Below are 13283 nucleotides of genomic sequence, written 5' to 3'. Positions count from 1 at the left end.
AATGTTTTGAAAAATGTATTGGGTGATGTTTATGATTAATAACTAAGAGTAAAATGGGCATAAATGAGTAAATTATTCATTAATTTTTAAACTGCACAAATATTATTAGATATTTATTTTTAATAATACAAACAAGTTAAAATGAACGGAGAGAATATTTTGCACTATTATTAACTGCATAACAGTTCTTACATAATAATTAGTTGTTACCACATAAGTACCTCTACAGTATAATTTTCTGGATCAAAATTTATGTGTTTCATCAAGCCATAAATAGATAATATTTAGGCATATCCACATTTTTAGTATTTAATCATGGTTTATTTAACATGTATTCTCACTTTGTAAAGCTAGTTTAATCGCACGTGCCTTGTACGTGGAGCCTTTCATCATTTAAAATTAAAATTTAAGAACTATTTATTTTAGTTAATTTCAAAATTTTAAATATCAAGAAAATAAAGTACTACATTAATATGAGCATAATAATATAAAACAACTACTTGTAACAAATGAACAATAAGGTAAAAGATTATAATAAAGCAGAAGATGTCAATCTGGACTCCAAAATTTTTAAGCAAGTAAATTTTTAACGGAAAATATAAATACGAAATTCTAGACTAAAGGAAGAGAAATTTATTCGAGAAAAGAATAACTAATTTTAGTTTCTAAATGTATTCTCTTTAAGCTCTGGTAAGTTAACCTCGTGATATTGCAATTGTATTCTGAAATTAACCCGGTATATGAGAGTTTCAAATTTGATTTATTCCCGATCGGGTGTTGCCTAAGGTACATCAGTTCCCATTTGGAACTAATTCAAAACTAGAGCTGTCAATACGAGTCAGCCCAGCCCATCCGGACTAGCCCATATGGGTTTTGAGTTTAACGGGCTAGGCCGGGTTGGTCCATCAAAATGATGGGCCAAAAAATATCAAGCCCACACTATTACTGTGTGGGTTGCAAGCCTCACGGGCCAGCCCACTTTTTAAAAAATAATATTTTATAATTTAATTTTAGAATATTAATAAATATAAATATTACCAGACAATATTACGTAGTGTTAATACTTGCTAATCAAGTCTCCAATACCCAAAAAATACTCCTAATAGCGAAATTAAATAACTTTTGACATGATATCCTTCAAATCAAATAAAAATACTAATAAGCAATCTAAATAGTTGCATGTAGTTAACTTATGGGCCGACCCTCGACCTAGCCCAACCCACATTACTCAAGCCCCAAGGGCCACGGGCTTATATGGGTCAGGTTAAAAAGCCTTATTCTAAAATGAGCTGCAAAAATTGAAGTCCAACTCCATCAAATTATGAGTCAGGTCGGACCGACCCAATAGGCCTGACCCATATTATCGGCTCTATTCAAAACACTTAAAAATCACATGGCACAACTTTCAATTTGCTCTACAAAAGTACATACATACACACTCACACAACCAAGAGGATTAAAAGAAGCATCATAAAGTCATTAGGAATTTTTTTTTTCACTTACATTTATTTCTTTCCAACGAAATAATATTTCTTTTATTAATATTTTTTATTCTTTCATTTATTTATTTTTCTTATCATATATTTTAAGACTCTTTTTTAGTGTACACACACAAAAAAAAACGACCAACATTAGTTTTCATATATCTTTTTCTTACCATATATTTTAGTACTCTTTAATTTTTTAATAATTAATTAATAATGGTTGGATATAAGTGAAAATATAATTTTATCTATTGCGAAGAATTTTAATAAAAGGAAAAAAAATTTAAACAGTATTTCTAAGGCGCTTCATATTTTTAATATATTATAAATTATAAATTATAGATATAGATTGTAGATACATGTTAATACTCCCTCCTTTTTTATGATTTCTCTCCTCATTTTTTGTAAATTAAGTTTCAAAGCTAAATTAGATTAGATTAATTTAATTTTTTAAAATTAAAATTTAGATATTCAAAAACTACATGAAACATACTATAAATTACAATTTTCCTTTTTTCAATTTGATTAAGAAATACATGTTAAAATATTGATCAAAGTGTGCATTATTTGATTCTAAATATAAAAAGGGAAGCAATTAAAAAGGAATGAAAGGAGTACTAAAGTTGTGCATTATAATTTTAATGTATATTTTTATGTTCAGTGAATATCATTAATGTAAATAAAAAATAAAATAAGAAAATTTATTCTTTAATTTATAATTTTTTAATTAAAATAGAACGGAGGGAGTATAAGAAGTTTGTTTACAAGCAGAATGTCTTCATTTGTAGACAGACCAACATTTGTATTTGCCAAAGAAAGCACATACTGATCTGGCAAACATGACGTAACCACTTGCCATTCGTAGAGACAAAAGTTGGTAAAACAAAACTATGTTCTTTTTTCCTTTTCTCGTCATATTAATATGAAAATAATGTACTAACAAAACAAATTAGTTTCAATGAGAAAGAATATCAGATACTCCCTTCATTTCATAATAAATAAATTATTAAATTTTGACACACTGATTAAAACAAAAATATTAAAGACATAAATTTAACATAACTTTTCATTTTTACCCAAAAAAGGAAAAAGATGACCTTGGTAATACCTTTTCAAAAATTAATTAGTTGTCAAAAGATAAGGGTAAATTTGGAAAAAAATTCAATGATTCACTTATTTTGAAATACCAATAAATATCCCAACAATTCACTTATTTCGAAACGGAGGGAGTATTATTTAGAAAAAATATGTGTTACTTGTATTCTTCCTCTTTCTTGATGACAATTTTAGTTGCATCATTACGTAATTGCATCATTACGTAATTTTAACTGTTGTTTGACATTATTGTAATACTAGTTTTTTTTGTAACTATTGAATACTAGTACTAAGCTAGTTTTGTTAATAATGAAAAGGAAAAACAGAAGGAAATAGATATGGTAGCACATTAGCCCGAAAAAATATGGTGAAATGAATGAGATTGCTTTTTTTTTTTCGAAAAGGAAAAACAGAAGGAAATAGATATGGTAGCACATTAGCTCGAAAAAAGGTGGTGAAATGGATAAGATTGGTTTCAGAAAAAATAAATTATTTAGAGGTCTCATTTTAGAGTGTTGAATATGAAAAAAAATCCTTGAAAAAGAGCCTTATTCAAAATAAGTCTTAAGAAGCATAAATCTAAATTAATCAAATTCCAATACGAATATAAAACATCAAATGAAAAACCAAAAAAATATATAATAGCACATTGTATTGTATTATTTTCTTAAAATATAAAATGTTTCTTTACTTTTTTATTAATTTTTAATTATAACTTTTCAAGTAATAAGTATCAGAGCATATAAAATTAAAAAATATTTTGATATATTATGTATACTTTTATATTTAAGATATGAGATTAAAAAGCCTTGTTTATTTTCTTTAACTTTAACATATCAAATTAAAATTAAATGAATGAATTAAAATGGAGATGGAATAAATAAATTAAAACGGAGATAGTAATAGCTATTACTCTAAGCTAGTTGTAAAAAAATGCAAAAAAGAAAACCAGAAAAAGGTAGTGGATATGGTAGAAAAAGGTAGTGGATATGGTAGTGCATAGTATTGTAGGCCTTTGGGTTAAACAAAAGGCTAGTAGTTCCTGTGCCATGCTGTGCACTCCAAATATTCTTTGCTGCCTCACCTCACCCATACACGCACAAACATCCCTCCTTTCCTTCTCTCTTTCTTGTATATATAATTCTTTCTACCCAAATTATTTGTTCCGCATTGCCATTTCCATTTATATATTTTTAAAAAAAAAAGAGAAAAAAAACTTTGGAATAACCAAAGAGCAATGAAAAGAAAAGAAAAGAGGATGATTACCATATCCTCTGTTTTCATTTTGTTATTTGCCTTTTCATAGATCTCTGGTTTGTACCTAATGTTGCATTTTCTTTTCATCTATGTTTTTAATAGCTTTTGTTATAAGTTTCTGATCTATCTGAATTGTGGATTTTCAGAAAGATCTGATTGAATCCAAAACTTCACTTTGCTGTTTAATCAGTATTTTGCAAGCTGGGGTCTGCCTGATTTCCTTAAAGGTTTATGTTATTGGTTACTTTTCTTATCCACATCTGGATCTGTATACTTAGTTTTCATGATGGCTCTTCGTTTCAATTTGTTTGGCCTATCATGATCCAAAGATTAAAGGACATTGTTGTATATTTGATATATTTTAATTGAGTAATTTAAGATCACAAAATTCAGAACTTTCTTTACTTTGGTAAACTTGGTGTCAAAATAGGTCAAACAAATGAAAACGGAAGGAGTATTGATTTTGCATCAAGATGTAATGTTATTCATTGAATTATTTTGATAGCAGAAAAAATGATGGAGACAGATCTCGGTAAGCTATTTATAGGTGGGATATCTTGGGACACAGATGAGGAGCGTCTTAAAGAATATTTTACTTCATATGGAGAAGTGGTTGAAGCTGTGATCATGAGAGATCGGAATACTGGTCGTGCTCGTGGTTTTGGTTTTGTTGTTTTTGCTAATCCTGCTGTTGCTGAAGGAGTCGTTAACAACAAGCACATCATCGATGGCAGAACGGTCTGTTTAATTTTTTTTATTTTTTTTTGCAGCATTGTCTGATTAGAACATCACAGCAACAATTACGTGTTTAGTTTCAATAATTTAGAATTCTCTAATGCTAGAGATTCTCAGTGTATTATCATGAAACTCAACTAGTTGGTATCGCCTATGTAAATTTTTTTGTTTCAAAGGTACTCCCTTTGTCCATCTTTACTTGTTTATATTTAACCGACATACTTCTTAAGAAACAATAAATTAAGGTGTAACTTTACTATATCACATCTATTAAATACACATCATCTAAATTTTGAGAAACTAATGCAGTATATAATAATTGGGCCAAAATAGACACAAAATAATAAATTACCTCTTGGTTTTCCAAATGGGAGAAGTAAAGGTGAACAACTGTTTTTAGCTAAGTTGCTTGGACTCTTCAAAAAAATTTTGCACCCGGGTTGGATCCTACAAAAATGCACTACTTTTGAAGGATCCGACACGCTCCCGGTGACATTCTTGAAGAGTTCGAGCAACACATAGAATACTGGGAAGTAAAGATGGACAGAGGGAGTAACATGGATTTAGCGAATTTGGGACAAATTTAGCAAGTTTTCTCTTCACAATTTACTACACATAACTGATGGGAAAATGCCTGAAATGTTTCCGAAAAGTTTTAGTTAAAAATCAATCCACAGGGGATTGTGCTGACTAGGATAGATGAATAATCATCTGTATTTCTCCAAATTCTTCGTTGGCCTCCAATTTTCAGGTTGAGGCAAAGAAGGCTGTCCCTAGGGATGACCAACAGATAATAAATAGAAACAACAGCAGCATTCAAGGATCACCTGGTCTTGGACGCACCAAAAAGATATTTGTAGGAGGTTTAGCATCTACGGTTACTGAGAGCGACTTCAAGACATACTTTGATCAGTTTGGTACAATTACAGATGTTGTAGTGATGTATGACCACAACACTCAGAGGCCAAGAGGCTTTGGATTTATTACTTATGAGTCAGAGGATGCTGTGGATAGGGTATTGTATAAGACCTTTCACAATCTAAATGGTAAAATGATTGAGGTCAAGCGGGCCGTTCCGAAAGAGCTGTCTCCGGGGCCCAACCGAAGCCCTTTCACAGGATACAACTATGGACTTGGTAGAATAAATAACTTTCTCAACAACTATGCGCAAGGGTATAGTTTAGGTTCGGTTGGAACATATGGGGTCAGGATGGATGGTAGATTTAGTCCAGTTGCCAGTGGACGTACAAGTTTCTCTCAGTTAACTTCTCCCACTTATGGAATGGGTGTCAATTTGGATCCAGCTTTGAGCCCCACCTTTGCAGGAGCTTCCAATTTTAGCAAGAGTCTTGGTTATGGGCGTGTTCTTAACCCTTATGTCACTGGTAACTCAAGCAGATACACTACGCCCATTGGATATAACACAGGCAGCAGTAAAGGTGATTCTTTGCTTAGCTCACCAACAAGGAATGTATGGGGAAATGGTGGTCTTAACAGTTCTCCAGTTCCTGGTAGCTCCGGTTCATTTTTGGGCTCTGGAACTGGTAGTTATGGGGTCTTTGGGAATAATGGTGCCAGTTGGGGCTCGTCGCCTGTTTCTACTCCATTTGGTAGTGCTTCTGGATATGGTGGTCGGAATGTTGGTTTCAGGAGTGGTGGAAACAGTTATGGGCCGGGATCTGGAGGACTTGCAAGAAGCAATGCAGCAGGTGCTGTCGCAAATTCATTTGCTGTGTCAAGTGGTGCGTATGAGGGGTCTTATGGAGATGTATATCGCAGTGGCTCAACATATGGTGATCCAACTTGGCAAGCTGTGTCTTCTGATATGGATGGCTCTAATACATTTGGATATGGACCCGAAAATCCAGCAGACGATTCAGCTAGAGACTCCGAGAATTATATTGGAAATTATAGTATTGCAAATAGACAATCAAATAGAGGTACGAATACTCTTCCAATTGCATATGTGCCTTTCTTGGTATTCTACCTTTCCTTTTGAAGTATTTTTCTCGACTCTTGACACACATCTGTCATATTACCAATATTGGTCAAGTAGCTAATAACCGGTTTTTACCCCCTTGGATTTAGTATGCTTCTTTTTGTAGGAACTTGATTTTTCATTTGCAAGGAGGACACCTTTCTTTTGTGATTAGTTTGACTTTTAACTTGGAAGATCATTAAAAGTTATTTGCAAAATGGCGTATGAAGATTTGATCTCATTTTAGTTAGTAGCTGTTCGAAGTTTAAATTTGAGTTGGCATTCTATAAATTGTGGTAACTTCATTATCATAGTTATGACAAGAAGATTTGGAGTGAGATACGTTAAAAGGATTCAAAACGTAAAAAAATGTTGTTCCACACCCCTAATTTTCTGTTTATTACATTGACGTGGTATGCTCATTTGAATTAATTATAATTGGGTGAATTATAGTTTTCTTTATCTGGAGTAACAAACGTGATTGAAACACCCTTATTATGCCTCAATCCTCATATGAGACTTGAAGATACCTTATTAGGAAAAATACTTGAGGATATCTTTGCTGACCTTTTGTCCTGAGTTGTAGTTGAAATATTTGTAGAACTGTGGTCATACAGCTTTTCCTAAGGTCCTTGGCAATCTCATATTTGATTTTTTGTTTTCGAAGTCTGCAATTTGGTCCTAAAAGTGAAAGGTCCTTATCTCTTAAAAACAAAAACAAATAGGCTTTAACAGTTATGTTATTGGAAATTGTTCTTAGATTTAAGATTACAATGGTGAAGCTTGTAGCCATTACTTCTACTAAAAAAGTTTTTCGATTTACATAAGCATTAGTTTAATCACTTCAGTAAACCAGAAACGGTTTTTATGAGCTTTCATAAGATAGTAAAGCTTTGCTATTATGGGAATGAGGGGGGAAGGAAATAGGGATCCGCGAAACTCCGCCTCAAGTGGTGTGGGAGTTGGGGTTTTGAATGAGGACTGGGGTAAAATAATTTCCTCCTGATAGTTAATGCAGGGGCTGGGTACGATAGGCGTCGGAATGGAGTGGAGATCTTAGTGGATGAGGAGCTTAGAGAGCAGGTGGTGGAGGTTAAGAGGGTTAGTGATAGGCTGATGACGATTACTCTGGTCGTTGGGGGGGTTTCGCTGCATGTGTGTTGTGTTTATGCACTGCAGGTGGGCTTGGCTGAAGAGGAGAAAGCGAGGTTTTGGGTTTCTTTGGATGAGGTGGTGAGAAACGTGCCTAGTTCGGAGAAGATTGTCATAGAAGGGGACTTCAATGGGCACATTGGGGTTTTTCCTGGAGGTTATGATGATGTGCATGGAGGTTTTGGATTCGGTGATAGGGACGACGAGGGAGTTGCTCTGTTGAATTTTGCTAGGGCCTTTGGGTTGGTGGTGGTGAATTCGAGCTTTCCGAAGAAGGAGAATCACCTAATTACCTTTCGAAGCGCGATAGCCAAGACTCAGATCGACTTTCTGTTGCTTAGGACGGAGGATAGGGCTCTTTGTAAGGACTGTAAAGTCATTCCGAGTGAGCATCTTTCGACCCAGCACAGACTTCTGGTGATGGACTTTGCTATCAAGAAGGGCAAGAAGAGAAGGGCCGAAGAGGGTCGGCCTAGAACTAGGTGGGGTGGCTTGACACCGGGTAGTGCGTTAGAGATTGAGGAGAAGGTGGCAGGTTTGGGGGTGTGGAGGTGCAGGGGGGACGTGGAGACTATGTGGGATAGGGCTGTCAGTTGTATCACGGAAGCCGCAAGAGAAGTTTTAGGTGTTTCGAGGGGTCGGGCAGGTCGACATAAGGGGGATTGGTGGTGGAATGAAGAAGTTAAGAAGAAGGTGGAGACTAAGAAGGGGGCTTTTGTTAAGTTGATTGAGAGTAATGATGCAGAGGAGAAGCGGGTGAATAGAGAGGCCTACAAAGTTGCTAGAAAGGAAGCTAAGCTTGCAGTCACGGCAGCTAAGACTGTAGCGTTTGAGAGCTTGTATGCGGGGTTAGATGCGAAAGGCGGGGAAAAGAGGTTATATCGGCTTGCGAAGGCTAGGGAGAGGAAGGGTCGGGACTTAGACCAAGTGAAGTGCATTAAAGGGGAGGATGGTACTGTTTTGGTGGAAGATGTCCACATTAAGAGGAGATGACATGAGTATTTCCATAGGCTTTTGAACGAGGAGGGGGATAGAGGCATCGAGTTAGGAGAGCTGGAACACTCGCAGGAGAGACGTGATTTCAGTTATTGTAGGCGTTTTAGGGTAGAGGAAGTCAGAGAAGCTATTCGTAGAATGCGAAAGGGAAGAGCGACGGGGCCTGATGAGATTTCGGTGGATTTTTGAAAGTTTATAGGTAAGGTTGGTTTAAGGTGGTTGACTGATTTGTTTAACGGCATTTTCAAGACGGCAAGGATGTCGGAGGCTTGGAGGTGGAGTACGATGATTCTGTTATATAAAAATAAGGGAAACATCCAGAGTTGCACTAACTATAGAGGTATCAAGCTGTTGAGTCATACTATGAAGATTTGGGAGAGGTTAGTTGAGCTGAGATTGAGGAGTCCATTTCGGAGAATCAGTTTGGTTTTATGCCTGGTCGCTCGACGACAGAGGCAATCCACCTGGTGAGGAGATTGGTGGAGCAGTATAGGGAAAGGAAGAAGGATTTGCATATGATGTTCATCGACTTGGAGAAGGCTTATGACAAAGTTCCGAGGGAGGTTTTGTGGAGATGTTTAGAGGCCAAAGGGGTCCCGGTGGCGTACATCAGGGCTATTGAGGACATGTACGATGGAGGGAAGACTCAGGTGAGAACGGCGGGAGGAGACAGAGCATTTTTCGGTCGAGGCAGGGTTGCACCAGGGTTCAACTCTTAGTCTGTTCCTGTTTGCATTGGTGATAGACGTGTTGACACGGAGTATTCAAGGGGAGGTGTCGTGGTGTATGTTGTTCACTGACGATGTAGTGCTGATTGATGAGACGCGGGCGGGTGTGAATGAAAAATTGGAGGTTCGGAGGCAAACCCTTGAATATAAGGGGTTCAGGTTGAGTAGGTCCAAGACGGAATATATGGAATGTAAGTTTAGTGAGGTGAGGTAGGAGGATGATGTCGTGGTAAGGTTGGATTCCCAGGAGGTCCGAAAGAGGGATAGTTTTAGGTATCTTAGGTCTATAATTCAGGGGAATGGCGAGATTGATGAGGATGTCTCTAACCGTATTGGAGCTGGTTGGATGAAATGGAGGCTCGCCTTGGGAGTGTTGTGTGACAAGAAGGTGCCACTAAAGCTTAAAGGTAAATTCTTCAGAGCGGCAGTCTGTCCTGCTATGCTATATGGAGCAGAGTGTTGGCCAGTCAAGAACTCCCACATTCAAAAAATGAAGGTAGCGGAAATGAGAATGTTGTGTTGGATGTGTGGACTTACCAGAGGGGATAGAGTCAGGAATGTGACCGTTCGGGAGAAGGTCGGTGTGGCGTTGTCGGAGGATAAGATGCGCGAAGGAAGGTTGAGATGGTTTGGGCATGTGATGAGAGGGGCACGGATGCCCCAGTTCGTAGGTGTGAGAGGTTAGCGTTAGATGGCTTCAGAAGAAGGAGAGGTAGGCCGAAGAAGTACGGGAGGGAAGTGATTAGACATGATATGGAGCAGCTTCTGCTTACTGAGGACATGGTCCTAGATAAGAAGGTGTGGAGGTCGCGGATAAGGGTAGAAGGTTAGGTTGTGTGCGTGGATTTAGTAAGTAGTTAGAAGAGCTCAGGTTGAGTCGGGCTAGTAAACCTAGTATTGGGTCCAAAGATAGGAGCCCGGTCAGGCGGGCGTGGGTCTCTTTCTCCTATTGCGCTTATTTATTTTATTTCTTATTGCTTTGACTTCTATTTTTATGTGTCTTATTCCTTGTCATGTTATGCCATCCATCTTGCTTCTTATTTAATTACGCTTTGGTCTTCTTTTCTTTATCTTGAGCCGGGGGTCTATCGGAAACAGCCTCTCTACTTCTCTGGAGGTAGCGGTATGGACTGCGTACACTCTGCCCTGCCCAGACCCCACTTGGTGGGAATACACTGGGTTTGTTGTTGTTGTAGTTAATGCAGCGCCTAATCATGTACTTTTTTTTTGATGAAAGGAGCTAATCATGTACCTTATAAGGTCTTGGCAACTTTCAGAAAGAGCTGTCCTATTGGTTTAATGTCATACAGTGTTGGATGTTATAAGTTCCAAAATACATTTGTAACTATGACTTTGCGCTCTACAGCACATATTTGTTTTCAAGTTAGAATGCCCAAGCTGCACATACATCACTATATATGCAACAACGAGAAAAAGTTCCTTGATTTAGCATGAGATAGCGCCCAGGGGAACAAGAATGGTGGTAGACCGTATGACCTCACGACTGTGACTTTTCTTAGCTAAATTTTGCTTCTTCTGGAAATGAATTCTATTGCATACTAAAACGGAAGGAAAAATAAAGATTAGCGACTCCAGCAAGCTAGAGTGCCTAATGGGAGGCTGAATATGCAGGGCTTCTCCTCCTTGCCCTTTGCTTCACTCAAAAAAAAATGGACCAAATTTTTATTTCTTACCTTCCTAGGGTCTTGCAGAGCTACATGAGGTCTATATTCAGGGGCTGAAGGAGGATTATCTCTTGCTGAACTCTGTTTTTCGGCCCTTAATGATGAATGATGAATTTGTAGCAGAAATATAAAAGGACTATTTACATCAGAATAGATAACATTGTCTAGTTCAATCTGTTCGAAAATGTTTTGGAACATTACTTATTACTTTGTGTTTCTGTTAAGAGAATAACAATCATGTCTTTTGGACCCAGGAGAAGGAACTCTGAATATTTAAGTTGTAGGCTCCTGGTAACAGTTTAATAGAAAAGGATGCCCTTATTCCAATGTGGGGATTAGACAAATCTGTGCTGCTCATAGATGCACTTTTGTAGTATGCAGTGAGCTCCTTCACTAAAAAGTTGTCACATATAAATGCTGTTATTTTGCTTCCGTCAAATGTGCTATTGAGTAAATGTAGAATGTTGCCTTTTGTGCATTATCTATGAAAAGTTGTCCAGATACTGAAACTGCTCCTTTTTTTTCTTGAATTTTTCCAGGAATTGCAGCGTAGGAGATTTCTTTATTTGGATATCTGAAGATTCTTAGAAATGCTTTAAGAAAATTAAGTGGGCGGTGAATGTCAATACATATACTACATAATATCCATTTCTGCTATAGCTATCGTATAGAGCTAACAAGGGGCCTGTATGAAAAAGTATACATATTCAGAGAGAGCAGTTTTTACAGGGATTTTGTGTTATGGTTTGAGGTTTCATTTTTCAAAAGCAATTTAGGCTCCTGTATCAGCATCTAAACAAGATGTATATCCGATTGTACTTGACACTGTCCATTTTTAGTTCATGTATTGTGCATCCACAATAAAGCGAGTACCACTGGACTATTTCAAGAGCTAGAGTTTTTTTTAAAAAGAACTTTTGTCTGGTTTTGTGACTGGCAAAGCTGCTGTTGTTTGTTCTCGTGGTTCTTTTATATGGAATTTGTTTTTCTCTCAGATTGTATTCAACGTCCTTTTTGATCTACTCGTATGAAACAACAGGGATACCAACCAAGGATCCACCAAAAGTAAGTACTGAATTTTCTCATTCTGTTCTTGCAGATTAGTATGAGATCTTTGTTTTAATCTTTATTGTCTAAGAAACTATGTTGCAGTTGAAATAGATTTCATTTGCTTTTGTTTCTCTATTATCTTTCATCCATTTGTTGTTGATTCGTTGTAACTTAATAATCTTATTTGATAGGAACAGCAGAGTATTGCAGTTAGATAATAATCTTTTCAGTTCAAATAAGATTATTAAGTTAAAATAAGTTAATCTTAAAGAGAAAATCACCTAACTATGCTATTTTAAGAAAATATTTACCAGTTATACTAGCCTAAGAAACGGAGAAGGATCCCATAAAACTCACCTAAGAAAGAAGAGAAGAGATGCTAGCTCAGTTGGTCGTGAGTAGTGCAGTTAATGCTAGAGATGTCCGTAAGTAGCAACTAATGCTATGGATGGTAATTATTGGCAAAATTACCTCCTGGATCGCTATACTATGTCGATTTTGTAAGTTGGACACTTCTACTTACATGTTTGTCATCTGGACGCCTGAACCTACTAAAAAACAACATTTTAAACTCTTTTTTGGTGAGTGTAACACACTCTCTCCCACGTCAGCTGTCACATTAGCTGCCACGTCTGCCACATAAATCATGCCTGCCACGTCAACTGCTACGTCATTTTTAAAATAAAAAAATAAAAAAGTAGAAAAAGTATTACATTAAATTTCAAGTCATTTTCAAAATGCTACATAACAAATTAAATATTAAAATTAATTTAATTAAATAATAAAAATATATAAATTGTAGAAAAATTTGAATAATCATGCTTTTAAAATTTAAAAATTTTGAATAATCATTTTTAAAATAAAAAAATAAAAAATAATAAAAAAAGTATTACATTAAAATTAATTTTAATTAATTAATTTAAATTTTAAATTTAAATTAGTAAAAAATTAATTAATTAAATTTTTAACTAATTAATTTATTTAAATTAATTAAATTTTAAATTAATTAATTTATCAAATTTAAAATCCTTACCTAATTTAAATAAATTTTACTTAAATAATTAATTAATTTAAACATGATTTACATATTTAAAATATTTAATTTAAATTAATTGTGGGGGAG

General features: G+C 35.7%; 1 protein-coding gene across 1 annotated transcript; it reads left to right on the top strand.

Annotated features, from left to right (window-relative positions):
- Positions 1-3584: 3584 nt before the first annotated feature.
- LOC107863623 (heterogeneous nuclear ribonucleoprotein 1) lies at positions 3585-12104 on the top strand. Its single transcript, XM_016709631.2, has 5 exons — positions 3585-3892; positions 3983-4063; positions 4345-4574; positions 5323-6511; positions 11650-12104. The coding sequence occupies exons 3-5, from the start codon at positions 4350-4352 to the stop codon at positions 11661-11663; spliced, it is 1428 nt and encodes a 475-aa protein (XP_016565117.1). The 5' UTR covers positions 3585-3892; positions 3983-4063; positions 4345-4349; the 3' UTR covers positions 11664-12104.
- Positions 12105-13283: the final 1179 nt, after the last annotated feature.

Source organism: Capsicum annuum, chromosome 3, assembly GCF_002878395.1.
Source record: "Capsicum annuum cultivar UCD-10X-F1 chromosome 3, UCD10Xv1.1, whole genome shotgun sequence".
Taxonomy (NCBI): Eukaryota; Viridiplantae; Streptophyta; class Magnoliopsida; order Solanales; family Solanaceae; genus Capsicum; species Capsicum annuum.
Note: the sequence above shows the minus strand (reverse complement) of the source record. Positions and strands in the feature narration are given on the sequence as shown.